At 45.3% G+C, this 20,447-nt stretch overlaps 3 protein-coding genes across 6 annotated transcripts; 2 read left to right on the forward strand and 1 right to left on the reverse strand.

Moving 5' to 3' along the window:
• The first annotated feature begins 899 nt into the window (after positions 1 to 899).
• On the forward strand, positions 900 to 5,745 carry hdgfl3 (HDGF like 3). 2 transcript variants are annotated; one of them, XM_084682171.1, is made up of 6 exons: positions 900 to 1,612; positions 2,265 to 2,341; positions 2,488 to 2,626; positions 2,718 to 2,882; positions 3,876 to 4,007; positions 4,205 to 5,745. In XM_084682171.1, exons 1-6 carry the CDS (start codon positions 1,529 to 1,531, stop codon positions 4,229 to 4,231), a joined length of 624 nt encoding a protein of 207 aa, XP_084538297.1. In that variant the 5' UTR covers positions 900 to 1,528; the 3' UTR covers positions 4,232 to 5,745. The 2 variants fall into 2 exon arrangements, with proteins under 2 accessions (XP_084538297.1, XP_084538296.1); XM_084682170.1 differs by having other exon boundaries at positions 912 to 1,612; positions 3,873 to 4,007; positions 4,205 to 5,494.
• A 206-nt stretch (positions 5,746 to 5,951) lies between these two features.
• LOC146246587 (transmembrane 6 superfamily member 1-like) lies at positions 5,952 to 10,397 on the reverse strand. 2 transcript variants are annotated; one of them, XM_084682169.1, is made up of 10 exons: positions 10,306 to 10,397; positions 10,062 to 10,165; positions 9,880 to 9,977; positions 9,620 to 9,723; positions 9,109 to 9,191; positions 8,561 to 8,679; positions 8,128 to 8,232; positions 7,963 to 8,055; positions 7,743 to 7,862; positions 5,952 to 6,210 (listed from the first exon to the last, which is right to left on the reverse strand). In XM_084682169.1, the coding sequence occupies exons 1-10, from the start codon at positions 10,395 to 10,397 to the stop codon at positions 6,016 to 6,018; spliced, it is 1,113 nt and encodes a 370-aa protein (XP_084538295.1). In that variant the 3' UTR covers positions 5,952 to 6,015. The 2 variants fall into 2 exon arrangements, with proteins under 2 accessions (XP_084538295.1, XP_084538294.1); XM_084682168.1 differs by having other exon boundaries at positions 9,620 to 9,719; positions 9,876 to 9,977.
• Positions 10,398 to 10,970: 573 nt separating this feature from the next.
• Positions 10,971 to 14,822, forward strand: LOC146246588 (BTB/POZ domain-containing protein 1-like). 2 transcript variants are annotated; one of them, XM_084682991.1, is made up of 8 exons: positions 10,971 to 11,542; positions 11,773 to 11,929; positions 12,375 to 12,480; positions 12,619 to 12,816; positions 13,018 to 13,210; positions 13,319 to 13,406; positions 13,503 to 13,649; positions 14,045 to 14,822. In XM_084682991.1, the coding sequence occupies exons 1-8, from the start codon at positions 11,124 to 11,126 to the stop codon at positions 14,201 to 14,203; spliced, it is 1,467 nt and encodes a 488-aa protein (XP_084539117.1). In that variant the 5' UTR covers positions 10,971 to 11,123; the 3' UTR covers positions 14,204 to 14,822. The 2 variants fall into 2 exon arrangements, with proteins under 2 accessions (XP_084539117.1, XP_084539118.1); XM_084682992.1 differs by having other exon boundaries at positions 13,081 to 13,210.
• The last annotated feature ends 5,625 nt before the right edge of the window (positions 14,823 to 20,447 follow it).

Raw genomic sequence — 20,447 nt, forward strand, 5'->3', positions numbered from 1 at the left:
CTCCTCGGGTGTCAAAGGGCCTTTCCGCAATCTAACATTAATGCCACCTGAAGGCCCAACACTGGACAGTGTGAAACTGTGAAATGTATTATAAATTGAGTGAGCCAGGGGCTTGTGGCTGAGAAGCGCTGGTTGCAGGCATTGTTATGACTATGGCTGTTTAGGATCATGGGAGTTGACAGTGCACCACTGGTAGCCACAGACTGCACATTCAGCTGGCTGCTTAGACCAATGAACAACTGTCACACAGCAAGGGGAATACAAGAGGAATACTTGGAGTTTCAAACAGCGTCTTCAACAATAAAAATGGTAGGCCCTACCAAAGCACTATTACCAAATGTACAAAATATTGGTTTCAAATAACAAATATTTCAAATGCAATATTAAACTCAAAGGACATATTACTATTTAGACAGACAGACAGACAGACAGACAGACAGACAGACAGACAGACAGACAGACAGACAGACAGACAGACAGACAGATATATACATAGGCCGAGGGGTAAGAGTGGTAAAAGTTTGCTAATTGATCATTTACAATTTTTGTCTGACCTCATATCCTGCTATCCTGATCATAGGGGGAAAGTAGAGAACTGAGCAGAACGCTGTGAAGCAGTCAAACATTTACTCACTCTGCTGCCATCTATAGGAAGACTAGTGAACTGTTACAAATATGATTATTAAAGCGCATGTTATGATATCATACGAATCCACTGCCACCTACTGGAATCTGGAAGATGCGTCGATTTATTTTTAACAAATAATCATACGCTACAACTCTTGAAATTCACAAATCTTTCCAAAGTTTGTGGAATAGGATGTCCTTGAAAACAAGGCCAGAAACTTCTCACAGACTCCTTTTCACTAATAATGTATTTTTGTGTAGGCTATAGCTTTCAGTGAAAATATTTTTTTGGACCAAATTATAAACTATTAATCAACATTCCTGGGCTATAGCCAAAACAAAACAGATTATCGGTTCAACGTGTAATTCAAAGATGACAACAAAAAATTATCTACGCAATTTTTGGTATAGCTAAAAAGTGGATTCCGTTATCAAACATATTAAAATAACAAATCAAACCTGACATACATTTGTAAATTATCATTTTTATTTTGCGTCCACAACTATAACATTTAAAAGGTTTGAAACAGGTAGGCTATGAATATTTCTATTATTGGATAGTTTTTATAAACTACAGACGCACCAGACCTCTGCTGTCGTAGTGACGATGTTGGCAGTGTTAATGCGACTTATATTTTACTATTAATCAGCAGCACATGGAGAAACAGGGTCAGCTTCACTTAAGGATTTTTAACCGTAACCTATACTGGATACATACACACATTTTTTGTGCGTGTGAGGAGAGGCACCGTTACCAGGCCTATTCACCGCTTAAATTATTTATTTCCGTGTAAACTGCAGTCTTGCTATCAAAACATTGATGGTCGATAATTCTCCTCTCTGTTGAGAAGGACGAAAATCACCAGTAAATAATCGTATCATTGGAATATTCACGGAAAAGATGGCTCGACCACGGCCGCGGGAGTACAAGGCTGGAGATTTGGTTTTTGCAAAAATGAAAGGATACCCACACTGGCCAGCGAGGGTGAGTATGTGATGCAGCCGAGCTGAAAAGAAGGGAGGCGGGGTTGCCTAAGACAATACCACCGATGCTTTGGGACGAATGCTATGGAGCTTACCTCCTGGTTTTACCTTGCTTTCATGCCGTACCAGTAACACCTTTACATGCCATGAACATATTCCTGTCCTCTTTTACATTTAGTAACACCTCCAGGTCAGATCCTATGGTAAATAAGAAAATATGTTTCGTAGCTACAACATCTACGCCAGGAAATAGTAGGGTGAAATAGAGTGGCACGCGGTAGGTAGGGCACCTCGTACTTTGTAGCCTGTAGTTAATTTCCACAAGACACTAGATTTCCAAAGGCTTTAAAGAATTACTAGAAGGTGCGCTGCTGTAAGCTAATTAGCTTGTAGGGTTGCTCTTTAAAACCTGCTCCCATCAGTAGTCTATTGGAATAGTGATTGCTAGATGAGCACTTGACCCTAGATAACCGGGTAATCCATCATTGGAATGAGAATTATTCTGAATAAAACTATTGTTTCGTGCAGCCAGGCTTGTTACATTGTTAAAATGGCAGTAATTAAGCAACTGTAGGCTAACTCAAACATATGACAGGCAACTTGGTTTTGTTGGGGAGATCCAGTAGGATTGTGTTCGTATTTCTTTCTTTCAGATTGATGAACTTCCTGAGGGAGCAGTCAAGCCCCCCGCTAATAAATATCCAATATTTTTCTTTGGAACTCATGAAACGTAAGCACGCTCGCATCTTCAGGCCTCATGACGATTTCTCTGTTTGAAAGCCACAACTAATATTTAAACATTTATTTTCAACAATCAATTTTGGGAAACACGGAAGTATATGTATGTTTATTTTCTCTGTTTCTCTCCCTCCTCAGCGCATTTTTGGGGCCTAAAGACCTCCTTCCCTACAAGGAGTACAAAGACAAATTCGGAAAATCTAACAAGAGGAAAGGGTTCAACGAAGGCTTGTGGGAGATCGAGAACAACCCTGGGGTCAAGTTCACCGGCTATCAGGTCACCCTGGATTCATCCTTACAACCTTATGTCTCACAGAGCACCGGGATGTTTTCCTAACCAATAAGGGAGTGTGTTTGTGTCCAAACAGGCCACCCAGCCGCAGAGCTCCTCTGAGACAGAGGGAGAAGGGGGAAACGCTGCTGACGGCAGCAGTGAGGGAGAGGAGGGAGACTCCATAGGGGAGGAGAACGACCAGGGCAAGGAGAAGGGAGACAAGGCTGCTTCCAAACGGAAAAACACGACCTCTTCCAAGGTACCTGCCTGGCTGTTACTCCACTCCGAAGGGGGGGACCTACTGGGTGACAGTGAGGCCCGTGGCCAACCACCTTTCTTGGTGGGAGTCAGGTGGCTGAGCGGGTAGAGCATCGGGCTAGTAATCTGAAGGTTGCCAGTTCGATTCCCGGCCGGTGCACATGACGTTGTGTCCTTGGGCAAGGCACTTTACCCTACTTGCCTCGGGGAGAATGTCCCTGTACTTACTGTAAGTCGCTCTGGATAAGAGCGTCTGCTAAATGACTAAATGTCTTGGTGACCTCGTAAAGGTGTTTTGTTTTCTGGGAGACGGTGGCGTAGAATCACATTAATAGTAATAATAATCTACTGTCACCTACTGTTCTTATGCAGGGTATCCATTGTACACATGTGGGCTGTTATCGAAGGACTCTGTGCTGGGTGGTGTGTGAGGGAGCTGGTGTCACACGTCACCCTTCGTCGGGTCTGCTTCAGAGCCAAAACTGTGCTAGCATGAGCAGAGCAGTAGTAAGGGGGGGGGGGGGGGGGTTGTGGGGTAGACGAAAGCACTGTAGATCGAGGCAGGTTGAAAAAGTCACCCACAGCCCAGCTACCCACTCCTTGCTTAGCAACCGCTGTTGCCTAGCAACTGCAGGGGCTCCGTTACGCAGGCACATGCAGGACATCCACCGGAATGTAGCTCCGCTTGCTGCTGCTACGGCTGCATTGCTGCAACGGAGCGTTCAGCTTCAACACTCTCCTATCGCTGCTTTAGTTTGTTTTCGTAGAGGAGTATTTGCTGGAGTCGTCTATTTCCTACACAAGTACCACCTAGGTGTTGTACTCATGTCAGTGTGATTTTAAACCATGAACTGCAAAGTGCAATACAGGGTCGCCATTCAAAGGTAGAATAAACAATATTGGGTACGCCAATGACTATTAGTACCCTGGACATAAAGCGGTTGTCTGCGGGCTCATGGTGTTTGTCATTGCTCTTCTGTGCTGGTCCCAGAAGTCATCGAAGCTGTCGAGGATCTCGTCTGGAGAGGAGGACCTGGAGAAGGATGGCAAGCAGGATGACCAGAGGAGTGTCTCAGAGGCGGGAGACCCTGAGAACAACATCATCCAGAACACCACGGACAGCAAGGTGACCAATCACCCACTCGACTGTCCCCGTGCAGTATCCACATATGTCCACCAGGGGGATCCTTGTACACAACTGTGGTTTCATAAGTGTTTATTGCTTGCTAGGACATACCAGGGCTATTCAACCAGGCTTGAGAGGTATATGTGACTTATTTTCCACACGTGGTCACATGGTTCTTGTTGTGTATTGTCTTCCAGAACCAGTTGCTCAGAGAGGAACACTAGGCCGCGTGGATTCATCGACTTGGGACAGGAAGTGATTCATTGTAGCCTTGATATTAGAATGGTGAAACTTACATTAGCCCCCTCGGTTTCATGACCGTCATTCACCTCCACCACTAACAGCACCATAGGTTTCATCCTGACCGCACATGTCTCGACTCCGGCCTCTGCCCGCTCACTCACCTGCCATGTCAACCTGGCTCTATCGGAGCCTCTCTGAGGCTTAGGGCCAATGAGAGTGTCCGCCGATTAGTGTTGCAGAAACCACCTCATACAGTATCTAAACACAGTGTAAGATAACCATCAATCAATATTTATACTGACCCCTCACCTACGCCACTGATCCTAATGATGACATGTCACCAGGTGTAAGTTAACAGTGTTGTTTGATAAGACTGCCATGAATATACAATGTGTGCTCTTTAGCGAGCTATGATATATGTTGGTTATAACAGTGTGCTTATACCTCTTATTGTAGCTTGAGATTGCTTTTCTGGAAAAAAAAGGGTAAAGGGGTTGGGTTTCCAAATGGAATTTCTGTTTGTCAAACATGATCCACATCATTCGCTATATGTTACTCTTTTATGTAACCTGAAAAGAAGAATGGACCAACGTAGATATGTCTATAAAGTGTTTGTATCTAAATATTATCTATATAGTTTCATTTTGCTGTAGAATATAGCAGCACTATTCTACTGGACGGCTCTAGGTATCTGCATACATCTGATTTCTGTGTCTGTGAATTGATTCACTGTACATTTTAAAGCCATTTTATAGGTAGGTATTTTACATGTGTGGCATGTTCCAACTGTTTTTTAATTTTACATTCACACATCTTCAGCTGTACAGACCTGAATAACATACACAAAATAATCCTGTTCTACAGCATACAGATTGTCTCACGACATACAGACTGTGTTGCAGAAGACAGACTGTCTAATATTGAGTGTGCAGTCTAGCATTGAGTGATCTTTCCTCCATCTCCTGTTTCACAGTTGCATTTCTTCCTCGTATCTCTTTTCATGATAAATGAGTCTTCACAAGATATTGTATTTATTTTTTTGATAGTTGATTAAAGCACTGTGTGATATGTAAACCCCATACAATTTTATTTTTGTTACCTTTCAATCTTTGTTAGCTCGTAATTTGAACATATTTTACATTTTCAAGGTTTGTAGTTTAATGTAAACTGTTTTGCTGTTTATGGATAACTTTTACAGAATAAAGTAATTGGAATGCTGTCCAAGTGTTCTTTTTACTCATCTTAAACACCTTACAAAGTCATAAAAACCTTGATTTGTGGCTTTGCACTGTATACATATTTAATGCGACTATTACTGAATACATAACCTGATTTCACAGATTTACCTAAACATCCAACAGTCTGGTCATCTATCATTGTTTTGGAGAAAGGGAATGTTTTAACACAGGGAAAGTGGTGTACATCAGCTATTTTGTATATGTCACTACGGTAACCAGTCCCTAAAGAAAGTTCTGGTATGATGCTATAATCTTCATCTACGTAACAATATCAGTGTATACAGTAACTGGTCCTCTACTCAGGCCAGAAGACCTCACTGAGGACCATTTTATAAACTAAATTGGTTGGAATAAAAGTGTCTGCTAAATGCATAAATGTAAATGTAACAATGTATCAATTCAAAGCCCCCTCAGATCTGGTCAACTATTCTCCAACAAAGTAGTCTCACTCACTTCCCTCTATCACTGACTCAGTCACTTCCCCTCCCTCCTCTCTCCCCCTCTCTTCCCCTCTCTCTCTCTTTCTCTCACTCACTCTTCTTGTTGAAAGGAGGGGCCCTGAAGAAAAAGGCAGGGTTGGTGACACAGCGGTAGCAGAGGGCCTGGGGCACCAGAGCATACAGGACGTTCACCAGCAGGAACACAGCCTGGCTGTCAGCAGGTACTCTGAAGGAGAAGGGTGTCCGTGTGTGGACAGACGCTCCGATGTGAGAGAACTGAGCCTGGGAGCAGAGAGAGGGTCAGGAAGGAGTTAAAGGCAGGGTAGGCAATGTTGTTGAGAAACACTTTTTGTCATGAAAGTAACTTCACGTCTTGATAGCAAACAATATATCTAAAGGTTTGACGGTAATAATAAATAATTCCGACATCTGTGGGCGTCGCAATACTGTAATAAACACGACCAATCGTTAAGGGGTACCCTGACTATTGATTGGACAGGCAACCTGTCTGTCTACCTACCTGGGAACACTCTGCCCCTCCACTCAATACTCGTTACTGTAGTGTAACGGGAGTGGCTTTGAAGGGAGGAGGTGGGATATTTTGGTTTGAATCATGTAAAAAAGAAGATCAAATAGCTTGCTTCTGCGCAACTTGCCTAGCCTGCCTTTAAAAGAGGAAACCAATCTCCATCTCTGCCGCTAGAGGACACTTTCCTATCTGACGTCCTCAACCGTGAAAGGATGTTGAAAAAGACGTACGAGTCTGTCTCATAGCAACACCAAACTGTGTTTGTCTATTTATAGCCAGGCCAGACGCCCGACATTCAGGGAATGCCACCATTCCTCCTGGTCTGTCGTCATCCTGCTGGGAACTGGACTTCAAGCAGAAGGAAACACTCGGCTCGGCAGAGATCAGAATGCAGCCAGACACAGATGCTGTGTGGAACCAAAGAGATTCCTAAAGGATCTCTCCTTAACTAAACTAAGAACAGTTTGTCTTTTTCTGGGTGAGCTGCACAACCATGACCTACTTTCTCAGAAGGGCATGGGAGGCCAAATACATGGGAAAGCAGGACCTTTCAAGTGATGATAATACGGTACCTTGCAAGAAAGTGCTGCAGTGTGTGAGTCATTTCTATTACTTCCCAGCTGGGAGGTTGGCCGTGATAAGAGTTACCCTCTAAACCTTTGTTATTTAGAACAACTCATAGACAGCAGGTATTTATAGCTGTGGTCAGAGTGCTGTCTGGTATCTGTATTCCATTTTAACCTTGATGAGTGCTACCATCTTTCTCAAAGGGCTCAACTCCCACAGCACACTCCGCACAGCCATAATGCCTCCTCCCCTTTATCCGGTTCCACTGACGACAACATTCAGGGCAACTCAAGATGCTCTTTTTCAGTTAAAAGCCCCGTCACACCTTAACGTTCTGGTTACGTTCTTAATCGTCCATGGTCGCTGGTATACTAGGGCCAGAAGAGCGTTGTGTGGACGCTGGAGATGCTATTGGCGGTAATCGGCGGTGATTGGCGGAGGTCCAAAAAAAAGATTTGAACATGCACAAAAGTGCAAGTAGCTTTCAGGGGTGGTGACTTGGTCGCTGTTACACGCTCCTCGTGCGTCAGTCCCACGCTAGTCGTGCGTTAGTCACACGTTAGTCACTCGCCCTAGAAAGCTCGAAATTTAACGATTAGAACGTTCAGAGAACGTTGACCAGAACGTTATGGTGTGACAGGGGCTTAAGGTATACAGAGTGGACACTGTCGAATGATTCACATACATCCTGCCACATAGTGTATCCGGTCCCCCTCACCTGGGCAATGGCTCCTGAGTGCACCAGGGTGAGGTCAGTCATCCAGTGGCAGCCTGGCACCAGGAGTCCATACAGACAGAGCACATAGTAGGGCACGGAGTACAGCATGCCCACCAGCATCTGCCACACAGACACAACCATGACTCATAGTTACTCACAGGGTTACTGCACTCGACTTCCTATACAAACGTGTTTAAGCTTGTTTTTGTTGTTGTTTTACCTGTATTCTAGAGTAGGCACAGGGGTCTTTAAGGTAGGGCTCGTAGAGTTGGCTGTATTCCTGACACCATTCGGACGGGCAGTCCAACGCCACCTAGGACACACAGCTTGGTGAGCTGCCTCCTCACACTGCATCATCTGCCCTCACACCGAGCGGCATGCTCACCAGGCCTCGGAAGATGCAGAAGACGGTGGCGGGGATGAGGCAGAGGGCGAGCAGGAAGTCAAAAGGTCTCTGGAGCAGATTCTTCTTCTGGGCTTCCTGGATATTCTGACGAGGCGACAACACGGCAGATGTTCCTTTGCTATCTGATGTCGGCTGTGGTGGACAGTTTTAACAGTGGTGGGCTCCTGTACTGATAGGTATAGGAGGTCACGTGGCTAAGCGGTTAGGGATATTAATCCGAAGGTTGCCGGTTCGATGCCGTGCCAAATGACGTTGTGTCCTTGGGCAAGGCACTTCACCCTACTTGCCTCGGGGGAATGTCCCTGTACTTACTGTAAGTCGCTCTGGATAAGAGCATCTGCTAAATGACTTAATGTAAATGTAGGTATACCGCCACAATTAGTCACAGGGCCTAGAAATGTTGGGCTCTCACCATTGGCTGGGTCTCCGTGGTGCAGGGTTGTGTGATGATGCGGAAGCAGGCCCACACAGACACCAGGATGTACAGCATGTGGACGAGGAACAGAGGGCTCACCTGGATCCCATACTTCCCTGCAGATGGAGCAGAACTAATCTGTACCTTAGCTCTGTTTCATAACACAGGAGAGGTGTGTCGTGACAGGTAAAGATATCTGTCTGGTAGACAGATATCTCCTTATGAGTTCATAGAAAACTCCTAAACTCCTTATGAGTTCATAGAAAACTCCTAAACTCCTTATGAGTTCATAGAAATGAACTCATAAGGAACGTATTTAGTATTGGAAAATGTATCAGCCGTATCAACTTCAATGGTGCGAAATAGCACATTATACTGTTATCTGCTTTTTCTGAACCCAATAATGGTCTCATCAAAGCTTTTGCCTGACACTAAGTGCCTTATTGTCACATGACAAACATATGTGTCATGTATTGCATGTGTCATGTATATATACTCAGAAAAGTAATCTGCTTTAAATAGTCAATTATTATTTATGTGCTTACCTATAGCATTCCCTGTATTTAAGACAATGGCATGGATGAGGAATGAGCCCATCCAGTACAGTCCAATGGCTCTGTAGCTGGCCCTGGAAACACATGGCAGTCCTGAGTTCGACAACATGCCTTCCAGACTGAGAAGGTGTCTTGCTCGCTAAACAGACTTTCAAACCATCTGGGACGGATGTTAGGTTAGCTTCCTTAATCCAGGGAGTCAGGTGGCTGAGTGGTTAGGGAATTGGGCTATTAATCAAAAGGTTACTGGTTCGATTTCCGGCTGTGCAAAATCACGTTGTGTCCTTGGGCAAGGCACTTCACCCTACTTGCCTCGGGGGAGTGTCCCTGTACTTACTGTAAGTCGCTTTGGATAAGAGCGTCTGCTAAATGACTAAATGTAAACGTAGTCAATGTTGCCAAATTTGGACCAGTGTTAGGAATCATTAGCAAGGTGGTGACCATGTATAGGACTAACAGGAGTTGTTGGGGTGACACAGGACTGTAGAGAAGGAGCACGTACCCCCATGTTATTGCTGCCACTATCAGAAGGTACATGAGATAGTGGACACTGCCATCCCAGTAGGAGGTCATGTGACCATGCGCAGTGTTGATGTAGGGATCTGCCTGGACAGCACAGATACAGTCACACATAAACATTCTTCAGACCCTAGAAATAATAATACATTTGTTACAGACTATAAAGCTCGTATTTTCTGACCGGATCTCTTGGTGTGTGCACTCACTCACTCACAGCACAGTCTTCCTCAGGTAGATACTTGCCTTCTGGAGATAGTAGGTCATGAAGTCGTCGATGATGCCGTCCTGTTCCAGCGCTATGATCAGGTTCATCACACTCAGGAAGGTGTAAGCAGCAAACACTAGGGGCAGAACCAGACTGTTCATATTGAAGGCATCAAATGAGATGATCTATTTAAATTATTGATAATAATAAATAAAAATACCATAAAATAACGGGTCTTTAAGTGCTTTCTTCTTTATTAAAAAGTACGCTGATATCGCAAGTATGAGAAGTGTTGTAGATCCAGCATAAAATACTGCTTCGATGCTGAAAGTTTAACAGTTTAGTTAGAAATACGCAAACGCACTTTGCCATTTTTAATCCAATCTCAATCCATTCTAATTGACAAGGCAACAAGATACATTAAGCATTGATAACAAACAAATCATAAATTGTCTCTCACTCACCCGCTACTGTAGACAAGGGAATTGAATAAATAGGAGATGGGTATGGACATCAAGGACAAGACAAAAACTCCTGTCCCAGCCGACGCATTCATTGCCAACTGCTTTTACGTTTAGAAACTCAAAATATTTTTCTTTTAATGTTTTGAATTGCACAGCATTCAATTGAAAGAACTACAAGCATAGCCTATTACAGCATCGTCTTGACGTAAAACACATGCAGGCACTTCATTCGTGCACGCTGTGACACACGCACCCACACACAGCTACAATCCCTCTGTCTGCAATACGGAAAAGGCTGCTGTAGCTTTAAATTAGGTGTGTATGACAATAGCGGGTTCGACATGGCGGAATATGACTAGTGCAATAATGTCTTAGCTTCAAAACAAAAAAGGTTATGTTATGTTAAACTGCCGTATTGCACACAAATTAAATAACAGAATTGGTGAATGTTGAGAGACTAGTTTATCATATTAAAATCTCCCCTTCCGCACACATTTGATGTTAGTCATGCAATTCCCTGTCGGGCAAGTGATTATTGTGTGCTTAACTGATGGATGAAATATTGCCTTCTAGTGGGTGTTTCTAAAACACCAATTGAGCGTAAAAATAGGTCAATCTTTCGCAACACAGGAAGACGCGTCAACCACGGAAGTGTACGTCATTTCTGGATTGCGCATAGCAAGTAAACAAGAAGACAAAGTGATGGTCGGTTCTTCTGGTAAAACCTGTTAATAGACCGTAGATATGACCAATTGACATTATAGACGTTGGACAGTATCGACATAATAATATTTCTGCTACATAACCGTAACAACACAATGGCAACAGGAGGTGGTGGCGACGGACCCGCATCAAATTATGAAGGACAAGCATCCAATTTTGCTCGTTCTGGTGCGGGCAGGAACGTCGCAGCGGTGTCGAATGCACCGGTCGCCGTCGCAGCGGCACCGATTTGTCCCCCGTCTGTGGGCCTACACCGGGAGCCTATGTATAACTGGCAGGCCACAAAGAGCTCGCTGAAAGAGCGCTTCGCGTTTCTTTTCAACAATGAACTACTAAGTGACGTTAGGTTTATTGTAGGGAAAGGTAGACAAGCACAGAGGATACCAGCTCACAAATTCGTTCTAGCTGCAGGTAGTGCTGTATTCGACGCAATGTTCAACGGTGGTATGGCCACAACCTCGGCTGAAATAGAGTTACCCGATGTTGAACCTGCTGCCTTCCTCGCTCTGCTAAGGTAAACAAACTGAATGATAATGATCTCTTTAAGTTTGTCAGTGGCCCAGATTAACGATGACGACCTTTTCCAACAACATGATACATTCGTGTCATTCTCAGTCTGTAAAAAGACGATTTCCAAATGTATACACTGTGCATATATGCACAGTCCAAGTCATTTCCATTTGAACGTAGTTAACTTGTTCTGATTGGCCTCATTGTGCTCTGGGTGTGTCCACCCTGATCCAGGTTCCTGTACTCTGACGAGGTCCACATTGGTCCGGAGACTGTAATGACAACTCTGTACACAGCTAAGAAGTATGCTGTCCCAGCCCTGGAAGCTCACTGTGTGGACTTCCTCACCAAACACCTGCGTGCTGACAACGCCTTCATGCTGCTCACTCAGGTACAGAGAGTCAGGAGATTTCTCCGAACAGCCGACGGCAAACGGCCGCGGCAAAATGCAAAAAAAATCAAATATATATCAATAATAATACACGGCCATGGGCCGGTCTGCGTTTCAAAGTCCCGGTCCAGACCTGCACTGAATCATTCATGTCAGCCAGTAGAAGTGGCCGACATGTTCAAGAGCACTAAAAGTGGAGCATGAGCCATAAGATGTACTTGGCTAGAAGCCATATACACTTGCAGAGCTGACATGGGTAGCAAACCATTGTATTCTCAAAGTCATTCCTCTGTGTTTTGTGACATTTCCTTTGCTAAATGTTTGGAATGTTTTCATCAAGTCCTTTCCCCACTGGAGGTTCCCAGTGTGATAGTGTCCAGTCTTGTGGTGTGCGTAGACGCCTAGCTGTCATGCAGTCACGCGGCCTATCTTGTTCTGTTCCCAGGCCCGGTTATTTGACGAGCCCCAGCTGGCCAGTTTGTGCCTGGACACCATAGACAAGAGCACAGCGGATGCTATAAACGCAGAGGGCTTCACCGATATCGACCTTGGTACGGCAACACCTGTTTTTGGCCCTCAAACTGACAGTTGACGAATGTTTCATAATCACAATAACAGTTTTAATCTTCAGGGCTCTTGGATCAAAGTGGATCTGATGTGTGTGTGTGTGTGTGTGTGTGTGTGTGCAGACACCTTGTGTGCGGTTCTGGCAAGAGACACTCTTGGGATTCGAGAGAACCGTCTGTTTGGGGCGGTGGTGCGCTGGGCTGAAGCCGAGTGTTACAGACAACAGCTTACCCTGACCTCGGAGAACAAGCAAAAAGTTCTGGGGAAAGCTCTCACACTCATCCGCTTCCCGCTCATGACCGTAGAGGAATTTGCTGCAGGTGGGCTGTCCACCTTCTCAGCGCAAAGCGTATGACATGCTTTGGTCAAATGAACATCATCCATAGCAACATTCATCCGTTCAATTTTATCCATATGAACATTCATGAACACTTCCAAATATATTTTATTGTGATTATTTGTGTCATGTGTCAAAAAACATAACCATAGAAACCAGTTTGATATTCTCTCTTGTGCAACAGGGCCTGCCCAGTCTGGGATATTGTTCGATCGGGAGGTGGTAAATCTGTTTTTACACTTTACAGTAAACCCCAAACCGCGGGTAGACTACATAGACAGGTCACGCAGCTGTCTGAGGGGCAAGGAGGGCAGCATTAATAGGTTCCAGCAGGTTGAGAGTCGCTGGGGGTACAGTGGCACCAGTGACAGAATCAGGTGAGACTGCCTACCTGGACACCGTAGAGGACTAAGGACACCTGAAAAAGGCTGTGTTGTTAGCAGGGGAAATACTTTGATTAACATTCTCTTGGTTTTGCTCTGTAGATTCAATGTAAATAGAAGAATATACGTGGTTGGGTTGGGACTGTATGGGTCCATACATGGGCCCACAGACTATCAGGTCAACATACAGGTTAGTGGATTCATTTGGAAGGTGAATACTTTTGTCCCCCACTGTGTCAAGGGGAAGACACACAGAACATGCTAAATCCACCTCATCTTCCTGTAGATCATGGACAGTGACAACAGCCAGACGCTGGGACAGAACGACACAGGCTTCAGCTGTGACGGCTCAGCCAACACGTTCAGGGTCATGTTCAAACAGCCTCTGGAGATCTTACCTAACGTGAGCTACACTGCTTGCGCAACCTTAAAAGTAAGCTTGCCCGACAGGTTAACCACAAAACACACCTGCAGTATCACTGTCTGGAACCCTCCCTTCCTAACTGTGTGTGTGTGTGTGTGTGTGTGTGTGTGTGTGTGTGTGTGTGTGTGTGTGTGTGTGTGTGTGTGTGTGTGTGTGTGTGTGTGTGTGTGTGTGTGTGTGTGTGTGTGTGTGTGTGTGTGTGTGTGTGTGTGTGTGTGAGTGAGTATTGAGAGAGCCACACCTCTCTAACCTCAGATTACGTATATGTTATGTTATGCCCAGTTACTTTGCGTTGTCTTGTCCAAATAATCTTTTTTCAGTGCACAGTCACAGTCTGACTTTGTTGTTTTGTGCATCTGACAATCCAATACTTGGAACTAAACTGCCTGTCTGCTGTATCTCAGGGTCCAGACTCTCACTACGGGACGAAGGGGTTAAAAAAAGTCACCCACCAGTCTTCGACGGGGACCAAGACAACGTTTTTCTTCTTCAGCTCTCCTGGGAATAACAATGGCACTTCAGTGGAGGATGGTCAGATACCGGAGATCATCTACTACACCTAGAGGGAACCAGCTGCCACCCCTCAGCCTAACTTGTAACCACTCGGAGGGTTCAGGCTGTGTGTTTTCTGTTGAGTGTGTGTGTGTGTGTGTTTGTTTGAGTGTGTGTGTGTGCGTGCCTGTGTGTGAGAGAGACAGACAAAGAGAAAGAGAGAGAGAGAAAGCAATCTTAGAATGGTATTTTTGTTTGATTCAATTTAAACGGTGAAGTATCTGGTTACTGCTTTTTGGTCGCCTTCTTCCAGGAAACACGACAGAGGCCTGTCTGCATTGGTCAAACTGCAGAGTTACTCTGATGATTAAAGTTACCACAATTATATTTAGTGTTTGCTTCAGGGACCACCTATGTTCCACACCTGTGCTCTACCCGAGTCCTGTTTTCTGTTAGTGTCAGGATTCCTGAGGGGGTTTCCATGGTGAGGATTAATGTTTGTACAAAATGTGAAAGTTTCGACTTTTAGACTACTTGCTGTCAATGGTGTAAAATGTTCTGCACTTGTCATCTACGAGAAGAACATTGATATTTGCTGGATAAATAAAATGTATATTTGTAGCTTTTCGGAATAAAATGATTGGTTTTCAAATGTGTTCAATGAACCATTTGAAATCAGTTTGTATCTATGCCAAGAATCATCTATCGAAACACCCCAAAGCCATGTGCTTTTCGTTTGTGCCACCAGAGGGTGCCAAAGGAGCAAAGACCAGAGATCCATTTAGGTTTATAGCAGTGGTCACATGTACTGCATTTAACTATGAAATTGACAGAAATACATCAGCATTAGTAATTAAAGCAGTTATGTTATCAATTGTAAGGAATGACTTCTGCGGTCATTTTATATTGTAGGAGTGGAGTGATATCAAGGACAATGATATCTGTTATGTCAAACAGCTTGTCTTCACAAACCCAGACACTGAGTGTCTGTCAGCATTATACAGCCACCTCCTCATCTAGTCCAACAGCATCTACTGGATTTTGCATGTGAACATTACATAAAAACCTGTCATCCACCATCAAACACAACAAACACTCCAGATGACTGGAGATCTTTCAAGTGTTCTCTGCAGGAGAATGACTCAGACACAAGCCTGTGAGTCAGCAGCACCCCTGACACCTGGCCGCCCACTCCTCCAACCCTCTCCTCCACCCCACTCCTCCACCCCTCTCCTCCACCCCACTCCTCCACCCCTCTCCTCCACCCCACTCCTCCATTAGGTATTCTGATGTCTGCCCCTCCAAACGACGTCTTGGGCGCACACAATAACGACACGCAATTAGACAACCACCAAAGGTAGAACGCGGACCACCACCTCTCTGCCGACTGGATCTGAGCGTGTGCGAGTCCGCCCCGCGTGAAGGATATCATTAAAAGTGAGCTGAGAAGCCGCGTCAGTGGGCAGACGAGGCACACAAAGACGATGCCTTGTCTGTGTGTGCGAACAAGTGGGCAGAAGGAGCAGCAGAAAAGGCTGTCTTCTACTTCAGTTGGACGCCCACGTAGAAACCCTGAACAGGAGGCTGGGGCTTGCCTCGGCTGTCCCTGGCCTCCAGCAGCACAGCTCCCTCTCTCTGTGTGTGGGAAGGAGCTGCAGCCCAGTGTTGAAATGCAGTTGTGTTGGAACAGTCCCAGGTCCTAATGAGATTCAGCTTCTCTCCATCCGTACCAGAACATTCCCTGGAGGGCATTTGAGACACCTGCGTCCTACAGTATTCTGTCTTCGGAATAACAGCACCACCAAACTTTTCTTCAACCGTTACTTGACTATGGTGAACCATGAAAGCCGTGTGTCGAAGCCAGTAACTTGGTCTGTGTGAGTCCAAGCAACTGCTGACCACTCGCATGTGTGCAAAGACAACTGCCAAGCAGGCATGGTTCCCCTTCATGCTACCCTTCATGTCATGTCACTGGACAGTTCACAGAGAGAGAGATAATGTATGTGTGTATGTGTGTGAGAGAGAGAGAGAGAGAGAGAGAGAGTGTGTGTGAGTGTGTGTGTGTGTGTGATAGAGAAAAAGAGAGAGTGTGTGTGTGAGAGAGAGAGAATAAGTGTGTGTGTGTGTGCGTGTGTGTGTGTGTGTGTGTGTGTGTGTGAGAGAAAGAGAGAGAGAGAGAGAGAGAGAGAGAGAGAGAGAGAGAGAGAGAAGCAGTGGCCAGGGCTGTCCAGCTGGCCATGGTTGTGTAATCTGAGCAGAGTGTTGTGTGATGCAGCCTGGGTGTGGATTATCACCACACGCAGGACTGCTGTATTACCTTATAAAGGACACCATGCTCTACCTGCCTTAGGCCCCACTGCCCTGAACATGTGTTTCCACTCTCTCCTGTCTGTGCTGTCTGTGAGGGAGCTGTGTGTGTGGTGTGGAGTGGTGTGTGTGAGAGAGAGGCGTGTATTTGGTGTGTGTGTGTGTGTGTGTGTGTGAGAGAGAGAGAGGTGTGTGTGGTGTGTGTGTGTGTGTGTGTGTGTGAGAGAGAGAGAGAGGTGTGTGTAGAACAGGCAATGCCAACCTCCACCCTAACGCTTACCGACACGTGTTTCCATTCGGTTTTCCTTTATCGAACTGCATGCATTACATCATCACACCGTCGCTACAGGAAGTATCAGCCCATGAAGAGGAAGCCACTGCTTCTGTGGATGGTAGACTAGAGCAGAGGGCCTGCTAGTATGACTGAAGCTGACAGGCACAATATGTCCATACGCATTGGGGCCACCGGGCACACATGACTAGAATAGATAAGATCCATATTGTAGTGTGTAGGCGTCAGGTGGCTGAGCGGTTAGGGAATCGGGCTAGTAATCTGAAGGTTGCCAGTTCGATTCCCCGCCGTGCCAAATGACGTGTCCTTGGGCAAGGCACTTCACCCTACCTGCCTCAGGGGGAAAGTCCCTGTACTAACTGTAAGTTGCTCTGGATAAGAGTGTCTGCTAAATTACTACATGTAATGTGGTGAGCATGAACTCCTAGCCTGGCTAGGAAAAAGGTGAGATGTGCTCTTGTGTTCTTCAGATATTGTTTCCACAGAAACCGACTTTTTGAAAGTGTAACATGCTCCCAGCGTGATCCGATTGAGCCACAAAAGAATTTGGTCGGGAAGTTGGATCTGGAGGGTCTCGTATTGGGAACAACTATATAAAACCAGAATCTGGGCGGACCAATGAAATTGCCAGGGCAGGCTTTATACGATGATGGACAGATGATCAACAGTAACATAATCAACAACGTCACGAAAGAGCCCTTGGGTTCAATTCGTTTTCAACAAACAACATATTACGTTGCTCTGATTGGTTGTAGGTCTATCCAATTGAGCAAAGAGGCATTTGTTTTACGAGTTCGAAACAAGCCCAATAGTCACAGACCAACGGAAAGTTTTCAGACTCATATTCTGACTAGAATTATGAGTATGACAACGTCAGGATAATTAACTCAATTTTCTACCTGCAAATATGAAATATTGTTTGGACCAGGACGTCTCTGTGGCTTGCTTGAGTCTTGTGTGCTTGGCCTTCAGCCAGAGGTGCCGGCTATGCAGCGAAGCAAGTGGAAACAGGATTCATTTTAGTTCGTTTTTTTTCCTCATCTGCTCGTTGTTGATATGATGCCTCAAACGGATCACGCTGGGAGCATGTTACACTCTGAAAAAGTCGGTTTCTGTGGAAACAATATCTGAAGAACACAAGAGCACATCTCACCTTTTCCTTTTTTTTGACAGGAGAAAATATTGTCATTCCATTATTCCAGGAAGCATACACTTGTTCACTCAGCCAGCTCTCTGCTTCCTCTGTCACACACACATATCTTGGGTTCCAGCACACTGTCAGGAATACAGACAACATGTCAGCCTTAGCCCAAGGCTCAGCACTGTTCGTTAGATATAAATAGCCCCGAATAGACTGAACATCAGACATAAACACATCTCAACCCACACAGCCCACACTCATACACACACACACACACACTCATACACACACACACACACACACTCATACACATACGTACACACACACACACACACACACTCTCATACACATACGTACACACACACACACACACTCATACACATACGTACACACACACACTCATACACATACGTACACACAAACACACACACATCTTCTTACTCTTTATCCACGGATGCTTAATTGATTGGGGCGGTTGCACCAAATCCAAAATTGGAGATTCACTGTATTTTCTTATACGGTCATTTGTGAACAGCAGAGTCACATGTTCCTATAGACAAATATCTCTATGTCTATGTCTATGTCTAATATCTATGAATGACTATGTTTCTAATCATAAGTGTTACAGTGGTGTCTGGGGCTGCCAGGCTGACACAAGCAGAAAGAATCAAACTAACAACTGCAGGAAGAACAGGATCTTTGCATAGCTGATTGGAGTGGCTGGATCGTTAAGATAAAGAGCGTTCATTTCCCATAGGAATCCATTATCAAATCCGTTATCAAAGCTAATCTGCACACAATTGCAGGGTTTGTTTTTAAATATTTTTGTGGTGTGTGTGTGTGTGCATGTGTGTATTTGTATGTATGTGTGTGTGTGTGTGCATGTGTGTATTTGTATGTGTGTGTGTGTGTGTATGTGTGTGTGTGTGTGTCACTAGTGTCCCTTGTGTGAAGTCATGGGATTTTAATTCAACATTAGAGGCCAGAGCAGAGCTAGACATGAACACTCTTCAGCTTGCACACGTCACATGCTACATTAGCACGCCCCGCTGCCCACTAGGAGCTGGATGGGCCGCTGCACCCTTCGCCCCTCACACTCCCCCCCCCTTCACATCCCCCACACCCGACACCAGATGTAGGTCGTTGAATGCTGCAGGGGTGGATGTGGTGTGTGAGAGAGGGTGAGACAGAGAGGGAAGAGGGAGGGGAGAGAAACAAAGAGAGAGAGAACGAGAAAGGAAGAGAGAGAGAGAGAGAGAGAGAGAGAGAGAGAGAGAGAGAGAGAGAGAGAGAGAGAGAGAGAGAGAGAGAGAGAGAGAGGAGAGTAGATGGGAGAGGGATGAGTGCAGCCTTAAAGACAGGGCCACAGCACACAGCCACTGCTGTCACATTGCATCCCCACCAACACAGCACACGAGTCCTGACAGCTCAGCACAGCACACTAAGGGCACTCAGAAACGTCTCTCCATAGTCCCCTCTCTCTCTCCCTCTACCTCTCCCTAGCTGAGGATGTATTTTTTATTCTTTCTGTGCCTTTTTGTCCACTGAGGTCTGTTACTCCCACACTCCACTCACAGTCACGTTACACTGAGCGGGTTTTTAAGGATTTAATGGCCGCCCACTGTGATGAAGGCTGGTATGTATGTAGTGTCTGAAAGCAGTCTGCGGCACGCTCTGACCGTCTAGTCTCTGAGCCTATGTAGCCATGCATAAGACGACTGTCTGCCCTGTGTACGCTGAGCAGGGCTAAGATCAGCACACTGCTCTCTCCAACTCAACACACAATCTGTACGGCTGGAGCTGTGTGAAGAAGTCCATTGTTATACTGTGTTCTCCTGCTGTTAGGTGTTATGTTCTCATGTCTCTGGTGTCTGTCAGTCTTCCCTGCTAATCAAGCTCTGTAACACTGTCTGTATCTCCTCATTGTTTTGGCTGTCTTCATCTTGCTCAAAGGATGAAGTCTAATTTTAACTGATTGCAGTGGTGAGGCAGTTAGTCCCACTGTGTATCACCATCTGACTAGACCCCCCACCCTACACACACACACACACACACACACACACACACACACACACACGCACACAACTCCTGCCTTGTTGTCTTCCTACTGCAGCTGAAGTCCACAGGAGATGCTCACAGTTTCGGGGGAAGAGAACAGCATGGCACAGTTTCCTGCATGGGATCAGTGTCAGCCCTGTTTGGCTTCTTCGTGGTTAGACCCTCACCTCTCCTGTCTGCTGGAGAGGGGTGTGACTTGTCATCCTCTGAGTTAACCCGAGCCCATTCTGAGATTGTAATGATGAAATGTTCATCTTTCTGTTCAAGACATCAGACCAGATCAATCCCTTCTGAGTCACTTAAATGTGTTGTTTTTCATGTTATGGCAGGCCATTAAAATTATGATTGAAGCCTGAAGCAGATGTTAAAATGGTGGACTGAGGTTATCGCAGATTTGAATAAACATCTAGATACATTCTTACATTCCAATATTGGCTGTAGAGAAATGCATAATAGTTGTCCAGAAAACAGAGATTAATACAGAACCACAACAGTTATGTAATAGTGAGCATTCTCA

Source organism: Hypomesus nipponensis, chromosome 19 (genome assembly GCF_054491055.1).
Source record: "Hypomesus nipponensis isolate SF chromosome 19, ASM5449105v1, whole genome shotgun sequence".
NCBI classification, from domain to species: Eukaryota; Metazoa; Chordata; class Actinopteri; order Osmeriformes; family Osmeridae; genus Hypomesus; species Hypomesus nipponensis.